This window comes from Lepidochelys kempii, chromosome 9, assembly GCF_965140285.1.
Source record: "Lepidochelys kempii isolate rLepKem1 chromosome 9, rLepKem1.hap1, whole genome shotgun sequence".
In the NCBI taxonomy this organism is placed as follows: Eukaryota; Metazoa; Chordata; order Testudines; family Cheloniidae; genus Lepidochelys; species Lepidochelys kempii.
In genome coordinates, this window is record NC_136388.1 from 51,695,118 (window position 1) to 51,721,422 (window position 26,305).

The 26,305-nt window shown below is 47.3% G+C and overlaps 1 protein-coding gene across 1 annotated transcript in view; it reads right to left on the reverse strand.

The window, feature by feature from the left end:
- Positions 1–21,595: 21,595 nt before the first annotated feature.
- The window catches only part of DZIP1L (DAZ interacting zinc finger protein 1 like), a 41,585-nt gene continuing 36,875 nt past the window's right edge, over positions 21,596–26,305 (reverse strand). Inside the window, exon 16 of the mRNA XM_073360343.2 lies at positions 21,596–25,708. Within this exon, the coding sequence (XP_073216444.2) occupies positions 25,529–25,708 (180 nt within the window). The 3' untranslated portion in view covers positions 21,596–25,528. The remainder of the gene's footprint in view (positions 25,709–26,305) is intronic.

A 26,305-nucleotide genomic window follows, 5' to 3' on the forward strand; every position in this document is an offset into this window, starting at 1 on the left:
TTCAGTCTTCCAGGATATTCTATAACAGATTTAAAAGTGGCCATACTTGAACAAAAAATCTTCAGAAACAGACTTCAAAGAGAAACTGCAGAACTAAACTTCATTTGCAAATTTAACACCATTAATTTAGGCTTGAATAGGGACTGGGAGTGGCTGGCTCACTACAAAAGCAACTTTGCCTCTCCTGGAATTGACACCTCCTCATCAGTTATTGGGAGTGGACTACATCCACCCTGACTGAATTGGCCCTGTCAACACTGGTTCTCCATTTGTGAGGTAACTCCCTTCTCCTCATGTGTCAGTATAATAATGCCTGCATCTGTAATTTTCACTCCATGCATCTGAAGAAGTGGGTTTTTTACCCATGAAAGCTTATGCCCAAATAAGTCTGTTAGTCTTAAAGTTGCCACCAGACTCCTTGGTGTTTTTGTGATACAGACTAACATGGCTACCCCCTGATACTTGACACTGAAATGTAGTAAGTTTTTTTTACACAACATGGTTAGTTTGAACTGCTCACTGACCCTGCCATTATTGAGGCAAAATTCTGATTAGGATTCAAGTGAGTATCTGAATAACAAGAACATAAACAGATATGTCACAGAGGATGAAATAGAGAGGAGTGAAATGTGGAAATTCCATTCCTAGGGAAATTCCAACAATTAATTATTTATTTTTGTGCTAAATCGGGGGGAAATGAAAACATCAATGAAAATTTCTGAAAACATTCAGTTCCAAAGTATCAAAATATTTCATTCCAAATCTGTTCAACATTAAACTGCATCTGCCTATTTTGCTCCAGTGCCTCATATGAGTTGTAGTTTGGGTGTCCCTTGCCCCATTATCCACTATGGGCCACACTCCCTGGCTGGACTACATCCTTCATGATGCAGCCATAGAAATGTGGGATGGGATCCATGAAAGGACTTAGGCCTTGCAACGCTGAGCATCACAGCCCACAACTTTTAGGTATCTAGAAAAATCAGGGAACAACAGTGTCATCCACAAATCTGAGTTCAGTGCTTACGCTCCCCATACAATGAGACACTGAATGGGGAGACACTGGCATGTCAGAATGTGATCTACAAAAGCCAGCATGCTAAGTGGAGAGCTGCCTCAGCTAGCCATTGAGAAATGTTGGCTAGACAGGTGAGTGATGAGCCCTGCCCCTCTCTCAGAGATCCATACCTAAGTTTTGGCCACAGGGAGCTGACTAGCTCTGCTTAGCAATACACAGATGGGAACTAGCCACTTGGACTCAGATGGCTTTGGTGCCTAAGGCATTTCTTGCTGGAATGAATTAGGCACCTGCCTTGGCACACACAAAATACCTGAAGGAGGAGGTGGTGTCTTTCTTATACTTTTAGCCCAGTGGGTAGAGCACTCAGCTGGGATGTGAGAGACCCAGGTTCAAGTTCCCCCTCTACCTGAGGGGGAAAAAGGCTCTGAACATCGGTCCCTTACCCCTCAGAAGAGTGGGCTAACCACTGAGTTAAGGGATATTCTGCAAGAAGGTTTCCTCACTCTCTCCTGTTGAATCTGTTCCACTGTGGCTCAATAATGAAAGAGTGGTTGGAGCAAGTGACCGAGGCTCTCCTAGGTGGGCGTGCAAACCGCTAAACTACAGAGTCATCTTCTCTCTCTCTCTCTAGCCAAACACTGTTTCAAATTTTTAATCCACAGTGGAGCAGCTTCAGCAGGAGAGCCTGAGGGAGCCCCCAAATCAGAATGTCCCCTAGCCCAGTGATTCTCACATCTCTGAAAAGTAGGAGACTCCTGTTTAACCCTTTCTCCCTGGCTGCCTAAGAGGGAGGACTTGAACCTAGGTCACCCACATCCCAGGTGAGTGCTTTAGCCACTTGTCTAAAAGCTATGAGTTTGGCAATGCAACCTCCTCCTCTGTCCAGATTTTGAATGGGACCCATTCTGGTAGGTGACCTCTAAGCACACCTACTGGATCAGGCCCTGCACACCAGGGGCATAGCCACAAGTGGGCCTGGGTGGGCCGCGGCTCACCCACTTAGCATCCAGGCCCACCCAAATCTGAGCAGGGGTGTAGTGCTGCCACAACGGCCCGGAGCATCACTCGGGCACCTGAAATCCAGGATGGAGCTATGTGCCCACCCTTCAGAAAGCTACGCTCTGGCAGCTCTGCCTTGCAATTTTCTGAGCCGTGGGCCAGAGGGTCCCTGCCAGCCTGACCTCTCGGGGCTGCCCGGCTGCAGGAGCACACGCAGCGAAGGACAGCACCGCAGAGACACATTAGCACCCCAGCTGCTCTGCCGCCCCACTTCTCCGCCCGGCCAAACTATCAGGCTGCTAATGTGTGCAGGGGGGAGGATTGGAAAGGAGGTGACAGGAATGACCCCCTCCACGTGTGGAGCGCATGGCCTGGGTCTTCCCCCATGCAGAACACAGCGTGGGCTGTTTGAGCTGGGAAATCAACCTCGTGCATGGTGAGGTGTGGCTGACACATCTCTCCCCCTCCCCCCACCTCTGAGGGGGAATGGTTGGGTCCCCACCAGCAGCTGCTGTGAGGGGAAGGGGGTAGCAGGCACTTGAGGGTGCTGCACCAGGTCCCTACCGGCTTTAACAACGCGCAGTGCGACCATGGGGCGAGGAGGCGGAGCTATGGCCCCCCCAGGAGAGGGGAGCTGCACCCAGTGGAGAAGGAGCTGCTGGCTGTGATTGCCCAAGGTGAGACATGCATATGCCCAGCTCAGCAGGTGCAGCCCTGTGTCTGGGGGCACCAGGGCTAGGGAGAGGGCGTGATGTCGGGGAGAAGCTCAGCTAGCGTAGTCTGTCATTGCCCACACACCCGAAAGTCAGGGCCCACCCACATTTCCACTCCGAGCTATGCCACTGCTGCACATGAGCAGGCAGCCAAACACATGCCTCCCCTGCTGCGTGACTCACTCTGGGACTTAGGTGGGGAGCTAGGCATCCAGACGCCACAGTGGAGGCAACGTAGTGTGCATGCCTGGAAACAGAAACATGGAAACAGAAACATTTTTATTCTGAAAACTCAAGCGCTGAGTGAATTTAATACCTAGCGGTTTTGGCGGGAGTTTTGTGGGTCAGAGTGGAGCCAAAAGCGGGACTTGGGCACATGGATCCCACCTATGACACCCACGAGGTGCCATTCCACGAGCTAGCTGGGCTGCATCAAGGGTGATGTAGGCCAGTGAAGAGGCTCAGAAGGAAGAACGAGAGCGTGAAGCACCTGAACTACAACTCCCATGAGACACTGCAGCTCCGTAGGCAGAAGCCTTTTAATGCTGAGCAAACTGGAAACAAAATGTTTTTTGACCAATTCAACAAACCAAAATATTCAATTTGGGTCAAACTGATCTAAAACAAAATGTTTTGTTTCGATTTTCTTGGTGGAACATTTTTTTTAAAATGGCAAAATGAATAAGGGATTCATAATCTGGCACTTTTAAAATCTTTTGGCGAAGGGACTTGGATTTTAATGTATCTCAGTGTTGCTAGCTGTGGTGATTTTATCACAGGACTCACAATATTCGGTGCTTTATTCAAAGCCCCAGCTTTGGGAGTCATGTGATTATGAAATCTTAGTTTACAGTTAAAAAAACCAATTCCTAGCCCTCATGGTTGAGCAGAAAAGATTTTCAGCATGCCCTGAATGAGCCCTCTTGTTCTCCACATCCACTTTGAATTAAAAAAGTATGTTTTATACGACAAGATTTAAAAGAAAAGGGAGAAAATTCCAAATCCTGCAGATTTACCCAGCCACGGTTTGCTAATTGTACATCATGGCCCAGTGTTGTGGTCTCCATGGTGACCCTGCTGATAAGTCTAAGGGAGCCTGCTTGCAAAGGACATGAAACCTAACACCACACCTGTGGGAGGGTGAATGTAGGTCACCAGGGGGGTTAGACTGGGCAAAGTGTTTGCCAAGGGACTCAGAGTCAAGTAGAGAGGACATGGAGAGACCAAAAAACAAAAGAAAGGAAGGGGTGAACAGAAATGGAGGTGCAGTAAGAAAATACAGACAAAGGCCAAGTCCAGGTGAGCCTGCTATGGAGGTTGGCTAGGCTGGTGACTCAGGAGACCTGGGCTCTGCTACTGATTTCCTGTGTGACGGGCAAATCACGTAATGTCACTTGGTTTCATTTCCCCATGTGTAAAGGGGAGATAATAATAATCCTCCCAGTATCTCTTTTGTCCCTTTAGATTGTAAGCTCTCTGGAGCAGGGACTGTTTCTCACCTACCTTCAGTTGGGGCCCCTGGGAGCCACTGAATGGTTTTGTTTTCACACAATTTGGTCAGCTAGTGTTCAGCTCTTTGTGCAACTGTTTTAGGCTCATCTAATGAAAAACACACTAAAAGGTTGCCCGTATTGCCTACAAATAGAGCTTGCTATAGGTTCTTTCTGAAGGACTTTGGGCTCCTGAGACATTTCTCACTTTATGGAGTGCTGTGAATTTGTATTGACTTTGACCAAGGGAAGCAAAGACCCATATCTGGAGCTCCAAATTGGACTGTGAGATAAGAACTCTCCTGAAATCTATATGCAATTAAAAGCCCTATCTCCCTGCCTATAGTGACAAGGTTACTGCTTTTATATAGCTGAGCAGAAATGAATGAGGCTGTGGATTAATAGCGCTAAGATTTATGACACCGTGCTGCCCAAATATTATGGGAGTGTAGCTTGCTGGGTGAGATACTCCAGCTGCATAAATGTGATAGGATTTTTCTTTTTCTTTATTTTTCAGCTTTTGTGGTTTTTGGGTAAGCTGTGTTCCATTTTGAAAAGCAGATGTTGATGCTGTTTGCTTACCTGTTAGTTTTCCAGGAACGTGTGTAGCCTATAAGGGTATTACTGTTAGATACAGCCCTACACAGGAAACTGTCAACAGGAAAAACAAAATCCATGCACAAATACTCTAAAACAAATTTTTGACTTCTGTGGAGGTACAGTGATTGACACACAGCTGGGGATCTGGTCTATTGACTCCAATGGAACTAGGCTGATTTACACCACCTGGGGATATTAAGGAATCCTTTGTATCTGAGTCTCGCTGTGTGTCAGGCTATGGTTAAACCAGGATGTCTATAGCAGCAATCAGGGAGTGGTAAGTGCTTCAGTAATTTTTTCATTTCTTGGTCTCTTGTGTGAGTGGAGATTTCCATGAGCAATGGTGTGGAATTGGCATGCCCCATGGCTTTTCATAGAGGGAGGCTCCTCCGGCTGGGCAATAGAGAGAGGAAGTGGTCTGATCAGGGCAGGAGGTACTTCTTGAGTTTATGTGCATGGACAGCCTAATCTCCTTCATCTTCCCAAAGAGAGGATAATTGAGGGATGACCAGTAGAGGCTCCTTCCTAATTTCTTATTCTAGCTTTGTTTGGAGTGAGTTGCTGGTGAGGTCCTTCTTAAGGGAGGAAAACTTAAGGACTGATAAAATATTCCCATTGATTTCAAGAGGGTTTGGATCAGGCCTCTAGTGATTCCAAGCAGTAAAAAGGAAGAAATGCCCTGCCTTATACATAAAGGACAGCAGGGTCAGGCATCATACAAAATAAGGAGACAGAGAACTCCTTATTAGTTTGTAGGGCTGGTCAACAATGGTAAGTATCTTCCATAGGAAACATCTAAAGAAACAAACAAAAACTAGTTTTGTTCAAAACTTTGCACAGAATTCTTTGATTTGCCAACAACATGAAATGGAACAAAACATTTCAAATGGAACCAAATAAGATTTTGTTTCTATGGGTTTTCCATTGGAAGTGGGGTGGAGACACCCACAAGACCACAAGCACTGATATTATTTTAGTCAAATGGAATCAAAATGATTTTTTTCTTGTGTTTGCAAATGAACAATTTTGTTTTGATGGATAATTTTGAACAATGCATGCATTTTCACATACATTCAGAAAGCCACATTTCATCCTGCTAATTTTGTGTTTCTTTTTGTTGCTGTCACTCTAAATGTGTTTGGATTTTTCTCTGAAATACCCCTCAACTCATGAGTCAGATGAGACTAGTCTATGCAGATACTTTTATATATTATTTAGCTTGTTAAAGGTGTATCATAAAATATGGACAGAACTTTACTTTCCACAGCATTGCAACTGCTATAGTCCTTTACCCTGTGCAAAGGAGATATAAAATTTTGCTAATGTTTTCAACCCATTTATGCTTACTTTGCACAACTTTAAATAACTGCACAAGTCTGAGCAACACAGTATGTATGACATCAGCAGGAGGCTGGGATTGTGGGCATCCACAGAGCTGTGTTTCTAGGGGGGAGCCAAAAGCTGGAATAGTAGAGAGAGCTGCATATTGGGATGTAGGGCCCGTTGATTTAGCTGTGGGTGGATGGGGAAGGAGCCCAGGAATGGAATAGCAAGAGGGTCTGCAAGTTGGAGGGGACACCTTGGCTGGAATACTGGTGGAGGGACATTAGCAGGGCTGTGTAGCGCTGGACTAGCAGGGGGGCTCTGGGTTGGGAAAGAAGAGCATATGCATAGCTGGAGGGGATGGTGGAGGGCTGGGATTAGCCGTGTTTCGTAGTTTGGTATTGAGCAGCATTGCCAGAACTTGGATGGACGGCAGGACCCAGGCGAGCCCAAGCTTGGAATAGCAGGGGGTTGCTCGTTGGGACTGAGGGGAATCAGCAGAGGTGAGGGAAGCCCAGGTTAGAGTAAGGCATAGGCACTGAAGGCCTGTGCCTACAGGCTCAGCATGTTGAGGCTTGTGATTATGTGAGGCTTGCAGCTTTCACTGAAAGAAAATGTCCATATATAGCCCTTGTGGTTGCGAAGAAAAGCCTGGAACGGTGAGTGTAGTGTAAGCATCACAGCAACATCTGCCCGTGTCTGTAGAGAGCCTGAGATGATTGCTCTGTGAGGGGGTCTCGCCCAGTCCTTTCAATGTCATGTTTACTCCCAGAACCCCTGCTCTGGGGGCCCAACAACCCAGCCTCAGCTGAGGACTTCTGTATGGCAGGCGGGACAGAGCAGTGCAGTGCTGTTCTCACTCAAATAGGGAAACCCCAGATGATGAGGCAAGTATTAAGGGTACCACACACTGCTGTCCTGTCCATACAGGAAGGGATGCACACAGGGCCTGGCTGCCATAACCAGGGCCAGGTAATGAGTGTTTCTTGGGCCCACATTACTCCAATGTGTGGCTGACACATCACCATTGATTTCAGTGGAGTTACACTGGGAAATTGGGCCCTGGGGTTTTTGCAAGGCTAACATCCCTAATGAAACAATTCGTTAGCATTCACCTTCTAATCTAACTGTCATTTCAACCTGACTCAGATCTGGGTCCTAATCCAATGTGTGGTAACTCTTCTCTCTAAACATTTACTGCTGTTGATTATTGCACCAGTCCTGCTTCTGTCTAAACAAAATGAGAGCATGGCTGATAGTTTCTCTAGAAGCAAAATCAGGCCCTAAAACTAGAGGCCAGATTTTCAGAAGAGCTCAGCTGGTTGGGCACTGAGATCTTCAGGATATCTGGCCCCAGATGTGGGTCTGAGCCCACTTAGCTCTAGAACCAATGACCAGAACCTGCCATTAGAACTCTCAGCATGACCTAGAAAATTAAACAATGGGTTTGGGGTGAGTAGCACCTCTAAATGATGAGGCTGGATTTGGAGTTACCCCAGTGCTAGGATCTCAGAAGGGTGTGTCTGAGTGTTAAGAATGCAACCCATTAGTCACACAACATAACAGCATCTTCAATTTGCATGCACGGTTTCTGCTTGTAGAGGGCTGGCCTGCCCAGCTCCCCACTTGCATTTGCTGTTAACTGCATTGCATTGTCTTTTTTGTTTTGGAATCTCATCTTTACAGGAAGAGGGAAAATCATTTTGGATTAAGCTTTTGTTCTTTTGTGTTTCTCTTGTGGGAGAAGCCAAATTTGTTTTCTAATTCTGTCACAAGTAAATCTTTGTGTAAAGCAATTACCAAGACACTTGTTTCTCTATTTAAACTCAATTCATAGTAATGTAAGCAGAGTCTGAATGAGCTCTCCCTGACATCTAATGGTGAGCTGTGGAAAAAGATTTCAGGAGCTGATCTCATTTGCATGGACACACCCACCTGGTGTAGGTGCTCAGCATGATGGGATTGTTTGCCCAAATGATCACTTGTGTCTGGTGTTGGATCCCCAGTCTCCTTGTTATTGGGGCAGGAGTAATAAAGCGTTGTTATCCTTGTTGTGTGAACCGAGGGCAGCAGAACTATATCTGGGATACCCTGTTGGAGGGACTCACCCTCAACTAAATAGCACTCGCTAGGCAGGGGATATGGGTTCCAAAGCCCTATGAGTGAAGAGAGGGTAAGGATGGGTATTTATACTGTCATTTCCTGTTTAAGGGTGTTAGGCATGATTTGACTCTTTCTTTCTCTCTGCAGTATAATAAAAGAGCTAATTTATGCTCAGTTGAGAGTCTTTTTACATACTGCAAAACTGAAGTCACTGATATGTAGGTCTAAGTATTAGACCTACTTTGGGACAATGTACCTATTGCAAGAGACTGTTCAGTATGCACCAGCAGTGAGGCTCCCCCACTAACAGCTGGAATCACTGAGAGCTGTGTTAAGTGCAGGGCCCTGAGGACATATTGGCAAGTGGCCAAAAGGGTGGCTGGTGGAGAGGCACAGCCAACAGGGCAGGTGGCAGAGATGGCCAGAGCATAGCCCCATAGAGAGGTGTGGCAATCAGCTGTTGGGGCGATGAGCAAGTGCCTGAGCAGTGGAGCATGTAAGGTACCTCCTTACCCCCTCCCCCTTCCACACAGGATGGGAGGTGAACTCTGAGGATGAATCTCTGAACTCTGGGTCTGCACTGGCCAAGGACAGCAACTGTGAGTGGGGTGCAGAGAAGGGATGGACACATTAAAGGGACTTTTGGGTTGTTGGACTTAAGAACCTGAGGGGAAAAGGACATTGCCCAACTTACTTGGGGGTGGGTCTTTTGCTCATGGTTTATGTTTATGAAACCTAGTTGTGGTATTTTCCCAAATTAATGGTGAGTTACTTTTATCCTTTTATTAAAAGTCTTTGCTACACAGATTCTGTGCTTGTGAGAGGGAAAGTGTTCCCTTTTAGAGGCACCCAGCAGGTGGTGTGTATCTGTCCCAGCTCACTGGGTGGGGGCTCGAGCCAGTATTGTGTTGTATTGTTGAAAAGGAACCCCTAGATACTGAACCTGGCCCTTGTTGCTGCTGGCTCCACCTGGCAGAAGGGTTACAGTAAGATTCCCTGCCCCTGCTTTTGACTCTCTCTCTCTTGCTGTGAACTTCCTATTGTTGGGTTTTTTTTGTTTATTCCCTTGGATTCGGTAATCCACCTGCTTGGTGGGAGTGAAATTCACTTCTATTTCTAGCCTGTATTATCATTGTGTAGCACATCAAGAGCATTCAGTACTGTTAATGTGCAATTTCTTGGCAACAGACATGCAATGATGCCGTTGAATTTTGGAACACAGAGACTGGATTAAACTGGAGACTATGCCCACCTGAAAATCAAGGCTTGACATGAGGCACAACAGGCAGTCTGACACTTTTCCAGGACTACACTGGTGGCCCCATCAGTGTCTGCAGAATTTTAAGTGTCTTGTCCCTTTGGCTGCAAAATGATAACTTGACGTGGTGGGAAACTTTCCATCCAAAAATTGTGGGGGTTTTGTTTGGTTTGACTGAAAATGATTTTTTAAATCTAAAGGCAAATTTCTGTAGCAAAGGTCCTTTTTTATTTTTAAAATTGCTTAATCTAAATGCTCCATGAAAAAAATGTGACTTTTTAGCAAACAATCAGAAACTGAAAATGTTGATACTGAAATGCCACCCTGGTGCTTCATGGGAACTTAATTTGTAAGCCTCATGCCCACATTCTCCTCTATGGGCCAGTTTCCCTAGCTGGTCGACATATCCCATGATACACCATAGACTCCCCTTTTGTTGAACCACCACAGTGCATCATGGGAGTCCCCTTACCATGTGCATCTTGGGAGATATAGGTCAGCTGGGGAGCCTGGCTCCATACGGGAGAATGGGGGTATGAGGTACTTGAACTACATGAAGCAGGATCACCAAATTGAAAACTTCTGTTTCTGGCTGAAGATTTTCAGTTTGGGGCCAAAAATATTTGGTTTTTCATTTTTTTAAAACCCAAAAGTCAATTTTCCATGGAAAGCAGATGCTCTCGATGGAAAATTTCACTTAATCAAAAATCCAATTTTCCATCCAAAAACCAAGTCAATGGGAAAATTTTCAACCAGTTTTAGTGAGATTATCACCTGGCAATTGCTTCTGCGTAACAATCATCCTAGGAGACCCAGAATGATTAAAACTTCTTGAATTTCATCATTAGCCACAAACTTTGTGTTCATTAGCAGCACCGGAAAAAACAATACAGAACATATGAATGGCCAGACTAGAAATGACATTCTGGGTCCAGTCCAGACCAGTGAGGGACTGTCACCACTTGCCATGCAATCTGGGGTGCCTCACAATGCATTGCTGCTATAGGTCCCAACCTGGATGCCTAACAAATACCCAAAGAGCATGCAGGTCACACCCTGAGTGTCTGTCTATAGCCACAGGTCCAGCAAACACCAGCCACACTCTGGCTCCCACCAGCCTTGGTTACTATTTTCAGGGTGACACCAACACACTCCCAGTCCTGAATTCCACCTCCACCCCTGCAACAAAGTGTGGTCTGTGCTGTCCAGCTCTCTCTTGGACAGTCCAGATATACTAGGTCTGTTGCTCCTCTAAGGGGATCAACATACAACAGCTTGCTACCTTAAATGGCATTACCTAAAGAATCTACAACACTGGATTAGTTTCAATTAAAGAATAAAACAAGTTTATTTACTTACAAAAAGATTTGAAGTGAGTACAACTAACGAGGCATTAAAATCAGAAATGGCTACAAGAAAAATAAAGATAAAACTCTTTCTAAATTTAACAAACTAGACTTCTCTCAAGGCGAAGTCCCTTACCATGTTGTTAGTACATTGCTGATGAAACTCTCAGGCCAGGGTCTGCTCCCCAAATCCAATGGCAGTTTCTTTTGTCTTCTCAGATGAAAAGAGAGATGGATAGGGAGAGAGAACTTGGGGTGGTTTTGCCCCTCACTTTTATAGTTGTCACCCTTTGGAATGCATTTCCCTGAGAGTGACGCTAGGTAAAGTTCTTTCCAGCTGAGAGCATGGAGACATGGAATCTGGTGTGGGAGAGGTTTGCTAAATTGCTTGCTGAGATGCAGGTCTGTTTGTTCCTGCCCCCCTTCCTTGCTAAATACTCATTTGATAGGTAATGGCCCATCAGCTTTGATGACACCTGGCTGGGGAGTCAACTTGTCCTTTGTCTTTGAGAAACAGGCTTACCCACTCCCAAGAATTGTCTGGTAAACACGCTTCAGTCATGATTTCAGCTTATGTTCATAACTTTACATATAATGTTGCTACATACATTTCACCATAATATTATTTACCAGTAAGTTATTAGTTTTCAAATAATACCTTACAGGGCATATTTTGTACAAAAATTATTACAATAGTATGTAGGGTGTGAATACAGGGGTGCATTCTGTCACACTGGGTCAGATAAATGGTCCCGCTAGCCCAGTATCCTGTCTCTGACACTGGCCAATACCAGATGCTTCAAAAGGAATTAACAGAACATGGCAATTATCATGTGATCCATCCCCTGTCATCCAGTCCTGACTCCCAGCATCTGGCAGTCAGAGGCTTAGGGACACCCAGAGCATGGAGTGGCATCCCTGACCATCTTGGCTAATAGCCATTGATGGACCTGTCCTCCATGAACTTAGCTAATTCTTTTTTGAACCACGTTATACTTTTGGCCTTCTGAAGATCCCCTGGCAATAAGTTCCACAGGGTGACTGTAAATTATGTGAAAAAGTACTTCCTTATGTTTATTTTAAAGCTGCTAACTATTAATTGCATTGGGTGGCCTCTGGTTCTTGTGTTATGTGAAAGAGTAAATAACACTTCCTTATTTGCTTTCTCCACCCCAGTCATGATTCTATAGACCTCTCTATCATATTTCCCACTTAATCATCTCTTTTCCAAGCTGAACAGTCCCTGTCTTTTTAATTGCTTCTTGTACGGAAGCTGTTCCATACCCTTAATCATTTTTGTTGCCCTTCTCTGTACCTTTTCCATTTCTAATATCTTTTTGAGATAGGGCAACCAGAACTGCATACGGTATTAAAGGTGTGGGTGTACCATGGATTTATACAGTGGCATTATGTTATTTTATGTCTTCCCTTTCCTAATGGTTCCTAACATTGTGTTAGCCTTTGACTACTGCTGCATATTGAGCAGATGTTTTCAGAGAACTATCCATGACTCCACGCTCTCTTTCTTGAGTAGTAACAGCTAATTTAGTCCTCATCATTTTTGTATGTATAGTTGGGATTATGTTTTTCAGTGTGCATTACTTTGCATTTATCAACACTGAATTTCATCTGTCATTTTGTTGCTTGGTCACCCAGTTCTGTGAGATCCTTTCTAACTCTTTACAGTCAGGTTTGGACTTACTATCTTGAGTAATTTTATATCATCTGCAAAGTTTGCCACCTCACTGTTTACCCTTTTCCCCACATCATTTATAACTATGTTGAACAGTACTGATCCCAGGATAGATCCCTGGTGGACACGACTATGTACCTCTCTCCATTCTGAAAACTGACCATTTATTCCTACCCTTTGTTTCCTGTCTTTTAACCTGTTACTGATCCATGAGAAACCTTCCTTCTCATCCCATGACTGCTTACTTTGCTTAAGGGCTGTTGGTGAAGGCTTTCTGATAGTCCACGTACACTATATCCACTGGTGTCAAGTATTAGAGGGGTAGCCGTGTTAGTCTGGATCAGTAAAAGCAGCAAAGAGTCCTGTGGCACCTTATAGATTAACAGACGTATTGGAGCATAAGCTGTCATGGGTTGCATCCGACGAAGTGGGTATTCACCCATGAAAGCTTATGCTCCAGTACGTCTGTTAGTCTATAAGGTGCCACAGGACTCTTTGCCGCTTTTATAGATCCACTGGATTACCCTTGTTCACATGTTTGTTTGACCGCCTCAAAGAATTCCAATAGATTGGTGAGGTATGTTTTCCCTTTACAAAAACTGTGTTGACTCTTCACAACAAATCATGTTCATCTATGTGTCTGATAACTCTGTTCTTTACTATAGTTTCAATCAATTTGCCTAACACTGACATTAGGCTTACTGGTCTATAAGTGCCGCTGGTGCCTTTTAAAAAAAAGTTAGCTATCCTCCAGTCATTTGGTACAGGAGCTGATTTAAGTGACAGGTTACATACCATACTTAGTAGTTCTGCAATTTCATATTTGAGTTCCTTCTGAACTCTTGGGTGAATACCATCTGGTCCTAGTAACTTATTACTGTTTAATTTATCAGTTTGTTCCAAAATTTCCTCTGACACCTCAGTCTGGGATAGTTCCTCAGATTTGTCACCTAAAAAGAATGGCTCAGGTTTGGGAATCTCCCTCACATCCTCAACTGTGAAAACGGAAGCGAAGAATTCATGTAGTTTCTCCTCAATGGCCTTGTTGACCTTGAGTGCTCATTTGGTACCTCTTTCGTCCAGCGGCCCCACTGATTATCAGGCTTTGTGCTTCTGATGCACTTAACTATTTTTTTTTTTACTGTTTTGGGGTCTTTGTCTAGTTGCTCTTCAAATTCTTTTTTGGCCTGCCTAATTATACTTTGGCTCGCCAGAGTTTATGCTCCTTTCTATTTTCCTCAGTAGGATTTAACTTCCAGTTTTTAAAGAATGCCTTATTGCCTCTACCTTCTTCTTTTACTTTGTTTTCTGATGGTTACATTTTTTTGTCCTTTCACTATTTTTTGTAATTTGGGGAATACATTTAATTTGATCCTCTATTATGATATTTTGTTAAAAAAAAAAACTTTCCATGCAGCCACAGGCATTTCACTCTTGTTGTGGGAGGGATAGCTCAGTGGTTTGAGCATTGGCCTGCTAAACCTGGGGTTGTGAGTTCAATCCTTGAGGAGGCCATTTAGGGATCTGGGGGAAAAATTGGGGATGGGTCCTGCTTTGAGCAGGGGGTTAGAGTAGATGACCTCCTTAGGTCCCTTCCAGCCCTAATATAAGTTGGTTACTCACCTTTGTAACTATTGCTCATATCCATTCCAATTAGGTGTGTGTGTGCATGATTGTCAGAAGATTTTTTACCTTAGCAACACCCGGTGGGTCGGCTGAGGCGCCCCCTGGAGTGGCGCCTTCACGGCGCCGAATATATGCCCCAGTCGACTTAGCGCCCCCTCAGTTCCTTCTTGCCAGCTACTCCAACAGAGGGGAACGAGGGTGGGTTTGGAATGGATATGAGCAACACATCTCAAAGAACAACAGTTACAAAGGTGAGTAAGTTACAAAGTTACAAAGATGACCAAGTTGCTGCTCTACATATCTCCTGAATTGGTACATGAGCCAGGAAAGCAGAGGATGAAGCTTGAGCCCGGGTGGAGTGGGCAGTAAGGTGTGTAGTTGGGACACCAGCCAAGTCATAGCATGCACGGATGCATGATGTGATCCAGGACGAGATGCGCTGGGAGGAGACTGGGAGGCATTTCATCCGGTCTGCCACAGCAACAAACAGCTGAGTTGTTTTCCTAAAAGGTTTTGTTCACTTCATGTAAAAGGCGAGGGCTCTGTGAATGTCTAGGGGGTGCAGCTGTTGGTCCTGTCGAGAGGTGTGCAGCTTTGGATAGAAGACCAGGAGGAAGATGTCTTGGTTGACATGGAAGGCAGAGACCACCTTAGGAAGGAAGGCTGGGTGTGATCACAGCTGTACCTTATCCTTGTGGAACACCGTGTATGGTGGTTCCGACGTGAGGGCTCTAAGCTTGGACACACACCTCGCCGAGGTGATAGCTACAGGGAAGGTTGTCTTCCAGGAAAGGTACAGGAGCGAGCAGATGGCCATCGGCTTGAACAGGGCACCCATGAGTCTGGATAGGACCAGGTTGAGGTCTCACATAGGGACCAGATGCTGAATTTGAGGGTACAGGCGTTCCAATCCTTTGAGGAACCTGCTGACCATGGGATTGGAGAAGACCGAGCGCCCATTTTTGCCTGGGTGGAAGGCTGAAATCACTGCTAGGTGTACTCTAATGGATGAAACTGCCAGGCCCTGCTGTTTCAAGGATAATAGGTAATCCAAGATGGTAGCTACTGACACCTGCAGGGGGCCCGTATCACCCAGAGCACACCAGCAGAAAAAACGCTTCCACTTGGCTGAATACGTGGATCTGGTAGAGGGCTTTCTGCTACCCAGAAGGACCTGTTGCACCGAGCAGGAGCAATGTAGCTCAGATTGAGTTATCCATGCAGCATCCACGCTGTGAGGTGGAGGGATCACAGGTCGGGATGGCAGAGTCGTTCATGTTCCTGCATGATCAGGTCCGGCCACAACAGAAGTGGAATTGGAGTGACCACCGAGAGCTCTAGGAGAGTGGTGTACCAGTGCTGCCTGGGCCATGCCAGGGCGACCAAAATTAAGTGGGCTCTGTCCCTGCGCAACTTGAGCAGGACCCTGTGGACTAACGGGAATGGAGGAAAGGTGTAACACAGGTGGTCTTTCCACAGTATTAGGAAGGTGTCCAACAGGGAACCTGGGGAGCATTCTTGGAGAGAGCACCTTGCACTTCCGATTCTCACGAGAGGCGAATAGGTCTATGTGGGGAGACCCCCACTTCTGGAAGACAGAGTGGATGACGTCCGGGCGAATCGACCACTCATGAGCCTGGAAGGATCTATTGAGGCGGTCTGCTAAGGTGTTCTGGACTCCTAGGAGAAAAGACGTCACCAGATGGATCGAGTGGTCTATGCAGAATTCCCACAGGAGAATGGCTTCCTGACAGAGGGGGGACGATCGTGCTCCCCCTTGTTTGTTGATATAAAACATGGCCGTTGTGTTGTCTGTGAGAACTTCAACACAACGGCCCTGAAGGTGCCTGTGAAATACTTGACAAGCCAGGTGCACTGCTCTCAGCTTCCATACATTGATGTGCAGGGATATCTCTTGTGTGGACCAAAGGCCCTGCGTGCGAAGGTTCCCAAGGAGAGCACCCCAACCCAGATAAGATGCGTCCGTGGTTAGGGCCAGGGAGGGCTGTGGGGCATGGAATGGTACCCCCTCAACTACTGACTTGGGGGTCAGCCACCAGTTCAGGGAGCCTAAGATGTCCAGTGGTACCATGACCACCATGTCCATGCTGTGCCGGCCTGGATGGTATACGGTTGAGAGCCAGGCCTGAAGTGGACGGAGGCATAGTCTGAGGTGTCTGGTCACAAATGTACAAGACGCCATGTGTCCTAGGAGACCGAGGCACATCCGTACTGTTGAGGTCAGGAAGCCTTGCAAACCACGGATGATGTTCACTAGGGCTTGAAAACGTGCGTCCAGTAGAAACGCATGGGCAAGTCTCGAATCTAGGACTGCGCAGATGAAGTCTATCCTTTGGGTCAGCTCCAAAGTGGACTTTTCTACATAGAGCAGCAGGCCTAGCTGTCTGAATGTGCTCATGGTGAACTGAACATGAGATTGCACCTCGTCCCTGGAGTGGCCCCGAATGAGTCAGTCATCGAGGTACAGAAACACTTGGATCTGATGTCGACGAAGGGAGGCAGCTACGACGGCCATACACTTCGTAAAGACCCTTCGTGCTGTGGATAGACCGAAGGGAAGGATGGTAAAATGGAAGTGCTGTCAGTTGACCACAAAGCAAAGGAAATGCCTGTGTGGCAGGTAAATCGCAATGTGGAAATACGCATCCTTTATGTCGAGGGCGGCGTACCAGTCTCCAGGATCCAGGGAAGGAATAATGGTCCCCAGGGAAACCATGCGGAACGTCAAATTTACCATGAATTTGTTGAGTCCGTGCAGGTCCAGAATGGGCCGTAGGCCCCACCCCCTTGCCTTGGGGATTAGGAAATATCGGGAGTAAAATCCCCTACCCCTCAGTTCCCTTGGAACCTCCTCTATCGCTCCAATAGCTAGGAGCGTTTGCACCTCCTGTAGAAGGAGTTGCTCGTGAGAAGGGACTCTGAAGAGGGATGGGGAGTGAGGGTGGGAGGGGGAGGAAAAAGCAAACTGAAGGCTGTATCCACTTTCCACCGTGCGTAGCACCCAGCAGTCTGACGTTATATGGGACCACGCATGGAGGAAATGGGAGAGGCAGTTGTAGAAAGGCAGGGAATGATCCTGGAAGGAGACTGGTGCTCCATCCTCGGGCGCACCTTCAAAAGTGTTGTTTGGGTCCCGCTGATAGTTTGGGGGGACCCTGGTTCTGGCCCGTCTGCTGACCAGACTGTCTTCGCCTACCACCTCGGCCGCGTCTTCTAAAGAAGTCCTGTCTGGGCCGGGGTAGGTGCGCTGCGGTTGGGGTCGGAAGGGCCTATGTTGCATTACCGGGGTATGCATGCCCAGTGAACGCATGATGGCCCTGTTGTCCTTCAGACTCTGAAGCCTGGAGTCTGTCTTCTCTGAGAACAGACCCTGGCCATCAAAGGGTAGGTCCTGTATGGTCTGCTGGAATTCAGGTGGGAGACTGGAGACCTGTAGCCAGGAGATGCAGCGCATAGCTACTCCCGAGACTAGAGTCCTAGCTGCCGAGTCTTCCATGTCTAACAAGGCTTGTAGAGATGTTCTGGCTACTTTCTTGTCCTCCTCTACTAAAGCCCCGAACTCCTCCCTGGACTCTTGAGGGATAAGCTCTTTGAACTTCTGCATCGAGTTCCAGATATTATAATTGTATTGGCTCAAGAGAGCCTGCTGGTTAGCCACTCTGAGCTGCAAGCCACCAAGAGAGTATATTTTGCACCCCGAATAAATCCAGGCATCTAGTGCCCTGGGCGGGGGGGGGGGGGCTTGTTGGCCGTGTCTCTCCCTCTCATTGATGGACTGTACGTCTGGGGTTAAGTATACAAGTACTCGAAGTCTTTGGAGGGGACAAAATATTTCCTCTCCACCCGCTTGGCAGTAGGAGGAATAGAGGCCGGAGATTGCCAGATTGTAGTGGCATTAGCCTGAATAGTCCGAATGAAGGTCAAGGCTATTCTGGATGGTGTGTAGGCAGACAGAATGTCCACTACTGGATCCTCTACCTCCACCACCTCCTCCACCTGGAGGTTCATGTTTTGTGCCACCCTGCAGAGCAGCTCCTGGTGGGCACGGAGGTCTATAGGTGTGGGGCCAGAGGAGGACGTACCCGCTACCACCTCATCTGGGGAAGACGAGGAGGATACTGCCGGGACTAATGGGTCCTGGGGAAGGTCTTCCTGGGGAGGGTCCGGTTGCCTTAGGTCCACCACGCTGGGGGCATGGGCCTGAACTGGGGGCAGGGCAGTCGCCTCCGAGCAACCCAGGGGAGGGCGACTCACGGGGCTCCGAGTGGGCAGAGCGAGAAGCCCCCGAGGGGACACCCTGGGCCTGATGGTAAGCCCAAGGAGTCCAAAAGGACCATTGCGGAGGACCCTGACCAGGGTCCTGGCCCTCATCCTGCCATTGGCTAGCCCCGTCCACCTCTTGGTCCTGGACATGGTAGCCACTTCCTGTTTGAGGTGACCTCGAGGCGGAGCAGGATGGCCAAGGTGGTGCTGAGCACATTTGCGGTGCTATCTTGGCATGTGGTACCGTAGTGCGCTGGGGAGATGGAGATCAGTGTCACGACCCCGATCAGTACCGGTGGCCATATCGGTTCTGGGAGCCGGATCTGGACCTCGACGAAGATCTATAGGTGGATCGGCGCTGGGATCAACTCCGAGTAAATTGGCGCTCAGACCGGCGCCGTGATCGGTGCCGGGAGCTGGACCGGTACCGACCGTACCAAGAGGAAGATCTTTGTGAGGCGGAGTGGCACGCGAGTTCGACTGGCGCTGAGATGGTGATGGGTGCCGGGACTGCATGTGGTGCCGTGAACAAGACTGGCGTCTGGACCAGGATCGGTGCCGTCCTATCTCGCTCTGCGATGGAGGGTATAGCATGGAGGGCTTTCCTTTTTGAGGGAACAGCCTGTACCGGCGGCACTGGACGCTGTGATGGTCCCGGCTCGGTGAGCGCTATCAGGTCGCGCGCCGTGGAGAATGTCTCCAGCGTGGACAGCGGCCTAAGCTCGACCACCGTGTGCACCGGGGAGCTTACATGTGCCGGACTTGACGGCCCTTGCCGCACCGGAGTCAACAGTTCAGGGGTTGGTGCCTTTGCTAAGCCATGCTCCACAGTTCCAATGACTGTCACGGGCGGTAAGAAGGACCTGAGCGGGCACTGGGTTGGCTGGGGCATATATACGGTGCCATGAAGGCGCCACTCCAGGGGGCGCCTCAGCCGACCCACCGGGTGTTGCTAGGATAAAAATCTTCTGAGGATCATGCATACGGTGTGCACACACATCATTGGAATCGATATGAGCAAGCACTCAAAGAAGACTGTTCCTTTTATTTTCTGTTTAACTAGCTTCATCATTTTTGTGTAGTTCCCATTTTTGAAGTTAAATGCCGCTGTGGTGGGCTTCTTTGGTATCTTCCCATCCACTCCCAAGGATGTTAAATTTAATTATATTATGGTTGCTATTGCTGAGTGGTTCAACTATATTCACCTCTTGGCCCTCCTGTGCTCCATTTAGGACTAAATCAAGAATTGCCTCACCCCTTGTGGGTTCCTGGACTAGCTGCTCCAAGAAGCAGTCATTAATAGCTTCTAGAAACTTCAACTCTGCATCCCATCCTGAGGTGACGTACCCAGTCAACATAGGGATAGTTGGAACACATACACGTACACTGGTAAAACTGGTTGTTTTTATCTAATGTGCTGAAGTGTGGCAGAGGCTCTTTCAAGCATGAGGCTGCACTGTTTGTTTGCAGGTTGGAAATTATGTATCCAGGTCAAACATAATTGATTTTGATCTAAAGACTATTGCAACCGGTGGTGTTACTTAATTAATACAGCACTGTGTTCCATGGGAGCGCTAACTGAACAACAGAGGCTGGTAAATACATTTCCAGGGTTCCTAGCAGAAGGTGTTAAGGGATACTAAGACCTGGTATGCTGGTTAGAAGATTGATCAATCTGTAGAATATTCATGTTCCCGTAGCACACTACTGCAGTACAAGTGTATCATGTTATTTTCAATCCAGCAAGTATAGAAAGGGACCTGGGCATTCCCACCAGTGGCCCCCATTGTGTGGTGTCTCTTGTTTGCAACCATCCCTACCTCTGGCGCACAGATTCTTTTCTCCTTCCCCTCATTTGTGAATGCTGCACTACCTGCTCCTTTCAATGAGCTTTGACTCTCCCGTTGGCTGGGTCAGTGAGACACAAAACTTTGGGAGTCTCTGACTGCCCTTGTGGGCTTTATGGTTCTTTCCACATGTTCATAGACTTTCTACACTGAAATGGTTAAAAATGCTGGCCAGGGCCGCGAGAACAGCTGCCTTGGAATCCCTGATACAAAGTGGACATCAATATAAAGGCCATTGTTAGGCCTCTGCATGGGATTCATATTCATAGATTCCGAGGTCAGAAGGGAGCACTGTGATCCTCTCTTCTGACCTCCTGCATAACACAGGCCAGACACCTGCCCCCAAACCATTCCTAGAGCAATGACATGTGGGGAAGGGGCTGGGTTCAGGCGGAGCCAGGGGAATGGCAATGGGAGCCAAAGCCTACAGGACTGCATGTGGCATCTCTAGCTGAGAGAACCAGTGTGGTCCAATGACTAAGGCAGCAGCTGAGCTCTTCCATTGCCCTGCTGTGTGAGTCAGTTCACCTCTTTATGCCTGTGTTTTGGCTCTTTAGAGTGGAAGACCTGCAGCGAGGGTCTGTCTCTTACTATGTGATTGTACAGCGCCTAGCATGATGTGCTGAGCTGGAGCGACCAGAAATCATTAATAACAATAAGGGAGCTACAGCTAGGGAGTGGCGGCCTGCAGCCCATGAGTTAAAAACTGGATTTGACTTCCTTAGCCCATGTGTGTTTACTCTAGCTTCAGGTGCATTCCAGCTAACACCTTGGACCTGTGACAATGTAAACTCATTTACTATTCTAGAGCATGTTTGGTGGGACTCTTTCATTTGCTTTCCCCAGACAAAAGCTCCAGAAGGAACAATTTAAAAGAAAACCCCGCTGCTGAAACAAACACGTTATATTGAAGGAAGTATTCACAAATAGGCTGATCACCAGCCAAAAAGAAGGATAACGTCTGTTAAAGTAATTGTAGAGTATCAGGCCTCGCTATGACACTGTAGCCATAATAAATAATTAATACAAATAAATCATAATTCTTTCTTAAAATGGGAACATTAATTAGTGATGAGGTGTGTGGAACACACTTCTGTGTTTTCAGATAGGGTTTGTTTATATTTGTTTTGAGATTGCTAGTTACCAGGTGTTCTTGATATTTTATGAAAGCTCAGAAATATCATTTTGGATTGAATTTCTATTTCCATTCTCCTAAACTCAGACTCTTTTATATTCCACAGACAATGAGACCAGATATGTAAAATGTTAGTTTAAAATATTTTTTCCCTAATGACACTAGGCACTAGAAAGGCACTAGAAATTAAAATTGGTTGAAAAAAGTGGGAAAATGTAATGAATTTTGCTTTTAATTTGACCTTTTTCTTTAAAAAAAAAATGAAATTACAAAAATGTAAAAATTCCAACCAGCTCTATACTTGGTTGAAAAAAAAGGGGGCAGGGACATGGAGGTTGTAAAAATGTCACTGATTTTTCCTTTTTTCAAATTTACAAAAATTAGAAATCTGAATTGTCAAAATTGTCTCAGACACAGCATATAAGTAGATGTACAAAAATGTATAGATTTCCTGGCACTTACTTCATTTTTAAGGCTAAATTTTAGTAGCAAAACTCATTTTGTGCAGTAACTTATTTTCATGGACTATATTCATTCTTTGGATAGGGTCCTCCAATAATTTAAAAATAAGAAGGGGGGAGTAAAGCTATGATATGCATTTCTGTTCAGCTGCGCACAGGCAAACTCCATTCTAGAGCAGGAAGTCCCTGGTTGTTTCCCATCATATGGAGGGTGATATAACAAGAAGAGGATAGGTCCAGCAATGGCAACTAGCCAAGATTTTCAGGGACACAACCCCTCCTCTGGGTGTCCCTAGCCCTCCAAATGCCAGATATGGGGACTGGATGAAAAGGAAGGGATCACTTGATAATTGCCCTATTCCCGCTGAAGCATCTGCCACTGGTCACTGTCAGAAGACAAGATACTGGGCTAGATGGACCATTGGTCTGACCCAGTATGGCTGTTCTTATGCTCTTGAGAGTCCTTTTGCTTTCTAAAACCAGTTCCAAACTCATGCATAGATGTTTTTGATGGGCATAACAAAGGGACACCATTCATTTAATCCCCACCACCCCGAAGTCTGACACTTCTTCACATACTCTTCTTTCAAGCAATGCTTCAGTCTCTTCAGTGATGCCAATCTGAAAACTAATTTTGTTCCTATTTTTCCATTAAATTTTTACCTTTGACAGCACTTTTTGTCAAGTCACTTTGTGTTTCTCCTTGTCTAGTCAGTTTCCCTTGCACCGGGGGGAGACAAATCATATTTAAAAAAATGAAAATTTGATTGTACAACAAAAAAGGGCAGGCGGACTCAGGGTCAGGGTTAATACCTGGAATAATTTTTAACTGTTTTAAAAAGTCACCTGATTTCAAAATGAGTGTCCCTTGAACACAGATTGGATTTCTTTTGATTCACTTGGCTGAAGGCAGTTGCCTCTGAAACACTCATCTAGCAAAGCACTTAGGCCCAGCTCCTCAAAGGTGCCTAGCTCCCCTGAAATAACTTTCAGGATCTAGGCCTTAAGCACATGCATAATGTCAAGCACTGATGCCCTGAAGACAGTGGGACCATTCCCATGCTAAAGTGCTTTGCTGCATCAAGGCATGGGAGCAGAATAACTCTCTTGCTAGGAGGAACACAGAGGAACTCTGCAACAAATAAGAAAAATACCCTGATTAGGAAGGACAGTGCAAATCAACAGCAGATATGTTGTAAAGCAAAGGGAGCTCGAGCAAATGTAGTGAAACCTTGTTAACCCTTTGGAGTCTGTGGAAATTTATCACAGCCTTGTAAAAGTACCATGAAAAGCATCCTCAAGTGAGTGGGAGGTAGCATTTGGGAAGGCTGTTATATTGATTATGTAAGTAATACACCGTATCCAGCCATTCTAGTCACACAGGGAGCCAGATCTGTCATTAAGGCAGAGCTATCAGTAGGCAGAGGTACGGCTCTGCCCTATAGCTCTGGGGCAGCATTGTGTGGCTCCACTCACTCCCTGTCCTTTTGGCATGGCTTGAGATTCAGGAAGCACTCGCAGGGGGCAGCTCCTGCCCTCTGGAGTGGCCATAGACTGCAGAGGTCCCTTGCCAGTGGGACACTAGGAAAGCGTTTGCATCCTCCTCCTTTTGCACCTGAACAAGGCCCAGCCACAAGCCACCTTGCAGATATACCTGAAATTCACAGTGTTATCGGTCGTAACAGCTATGGGCTGTGTCCCTCTGGTGCAGCTGAGGAGATTGTGAGGCACTGTAGAGTTCATTGCTGAACCTTGTGGATTCTCAGTACACAGAGCCCAGGATGTGGTTTCGTATGCTCTTCAGTGCATGACACTGTGGGGCTGATCTTCTGCACTGCACCTTGTGTAACAATTTATGCACATGCAAGGGGAGGATGTAAGTGGCTACCGTTCTGACCAGGTAATATTTTACGCTCCTTGGCGTAAGCAACGGCATAAGGTGCAAGCTCACGGAGAGCCAGACTCTGCGTATTTATGTGACAGAGCTCTGCTGCTTTCTCTAATGTGCTTTAGACAAGTGCACCTGCTTGATCAGATCTGTTCCTACAACCTGCTCCTGACTTTCCAGCAGCTCCCTTAGTCAGTACTAAGTATAGCAGCCCTGCCCATTTCTGGGGCTATGGCGCCATCGAGTGGACGTTTCTGTACATGTGTGTTCTCAGAGAGAACTTGCCAAGCATTCCCAATCCTTGTTAATGTTTTCTCTGTCACCTTCTCTCTGCATTGCTTTGCCAGCTGTAGGACACGGCTCATCTGAGCTGGCATACGCTGTCAGAGGGAGTAGCTGCAGCCAGGCCCATGCTGAGGGGCCTGTCCATGCAGCGCTGAGGGGGTTAACAGAGTCCTGTTTCTTGTATCTTATCTTTTGCTCCCCGGCTATAAAATCAGGGCCGGATTCCCGCTCCTAGGGGAACACCCCCAGTGTGAGGTGGGGAAGAGGGATGGAAACCTACTGAGGCTCTCCTTGTGGACAGCGTTCCAGTGGGGAGAGGAGGTTTGCCCCCTGAAGAACAGGCAGTGGGGCCAGCCCAACCATCCCCCAATGTGGGAGGACCAGCCATCCATCTAAGACCCTGTGCCCCTGGCAGGCTGCCCCAATCCCTCCTCCCCTGCCTGCTCCCTGGCAAAGTGCATCCTATGGAACTGAGCTGATGGGGCCTCACAGCCAGCAGTTGTCACTAGGATCCCTCCTAAAGGGGGCTCCCCAGTGCAGACAGTGGGGAGGCATTAAAATAACCTAGCTGTGGCCTGTGTTATCTTTTCATGGCTGTGCAGGGCTCTGAGGGTCCAAAATACATCCCCATCCCTCCAAGGGCCCTGCCCTATCCCCTCCCCCAAGGCAGACCAAGGATCACCCGCCACGGGCCTGGAGGAATGGGGGGATGATGCCACCAAGGCAGCTGACCCCCTAGCCGCATGGAAGGGGTTGATCTGCATGAGGAGAGTCTGCACTGTGCATGGAGCTCTGGGGCACAATCGGACTTCTTTAGGGCCTGATCCTGTGAATCTATGCACAGTTAGCTGTCTGCTGGGGATCTCTCTGGGTGGGAGGAGTGAGGGGTTCCTTCCTCCGCTCGGCCAAGGAGGGGATGAGAAGCTTGGGGGATGTACCTGCAGCCTTGATGCTCCCGTGGCCTTCATACTATGCGTGACCCAACTACAGAGTGTCCAAAGGATGGCAACCATGCCCTTGCCCTGCCCCCACAGAGCCCTGTGTATCCCCTGAATGCTGACACAGTGTCTTCCCTCCACAGGCTCAGTCCCACTACTTTCTTCACACTGGTGGCTGGGCAGCAGAATGTGCCCCTCCACACGCAGGGGTGTTGAATGATATGTTTTTCCAACCAGCCCAGGATACACTGACCCTCATGCACTGTGGACAGGGCACTTGGGCAGCCATTGCAAAAATGCGTCATGGCTAGGTAGCATTTGAGGCCATGGGACAGGGATTCCCATTCTGATCGCTCTAAACTGGTGGGTTGTTTTTAAATTAGAGCCCAGTGCCTGATCATCCTATGAGTAGCGGGATTCCAAAGCCTTGTGGCCACATGGCAGGAACTTCCAGCTTTGGGACTGGGCCCTGAAATCCAAGCACTTGTAGGGTACGGCGAAGGGAGCTATCAAGCAAGTCACCAGCCTCCAGCCCTCATGCTGTTGGAACTCCAGACGCTGGTGCCCTGCGACCCTGACGAGTTCCCGCTGTGCCTCACAGCTGGTTGCTGCTGCTGCTTCGTCTGGCTCTTAGCATCCAGGAGCTGGGTGATCTCTTCAAGGGAGGAAGTTTCCAAGTCGCTGTTCTCATCCACAAACTGCATGGGGAATGGGAGGAGACAGAATGAGCAAACATGGCGAGCATTAGCGGGTGCTGTCTTTGCTGATAATGGCCCTGGCTGATTGCAGGGGGCTGGCATGGGATTAGTATAGTGCTTGCCCTCTGCACCCAGGGGAGCATTTCCACGTGGCAAACCCTTATCATTCAAATCCAAATATACGTTTATCAAATGCTTCCTTCAGCTAATGGTTTTCTGCTGCAGCGCCCCAGCACTTCCCAGTGCAAGGCAGGGCTGGCCCAGCAGCAGAACTACTTACATGCTCAGATGTGTATTATGGAGCATGAACTACAAGGACTCCCTAGGAAACTCAAATACGCAGTTATAGGCCTGACCAGGCTGTTGGGATCATGTAGTCTGACCTCTTTCATAACACAGGCCAGAGGTTCAGCCTGGGATTCCTGCACCAAGCCCACATCTTGTGGGTTGAGCTAGAGTATATATTTTAGAATGACACATCCAGTCCTTATTTAATGAAGCTGGGAGAGGAATTGGGCAGAGCTGCTTGAAGTGTGTCAAGTTACAGAATTTCCATGACATTTCAAAAACTGAAAAAAATATACATGGGGGAACAAT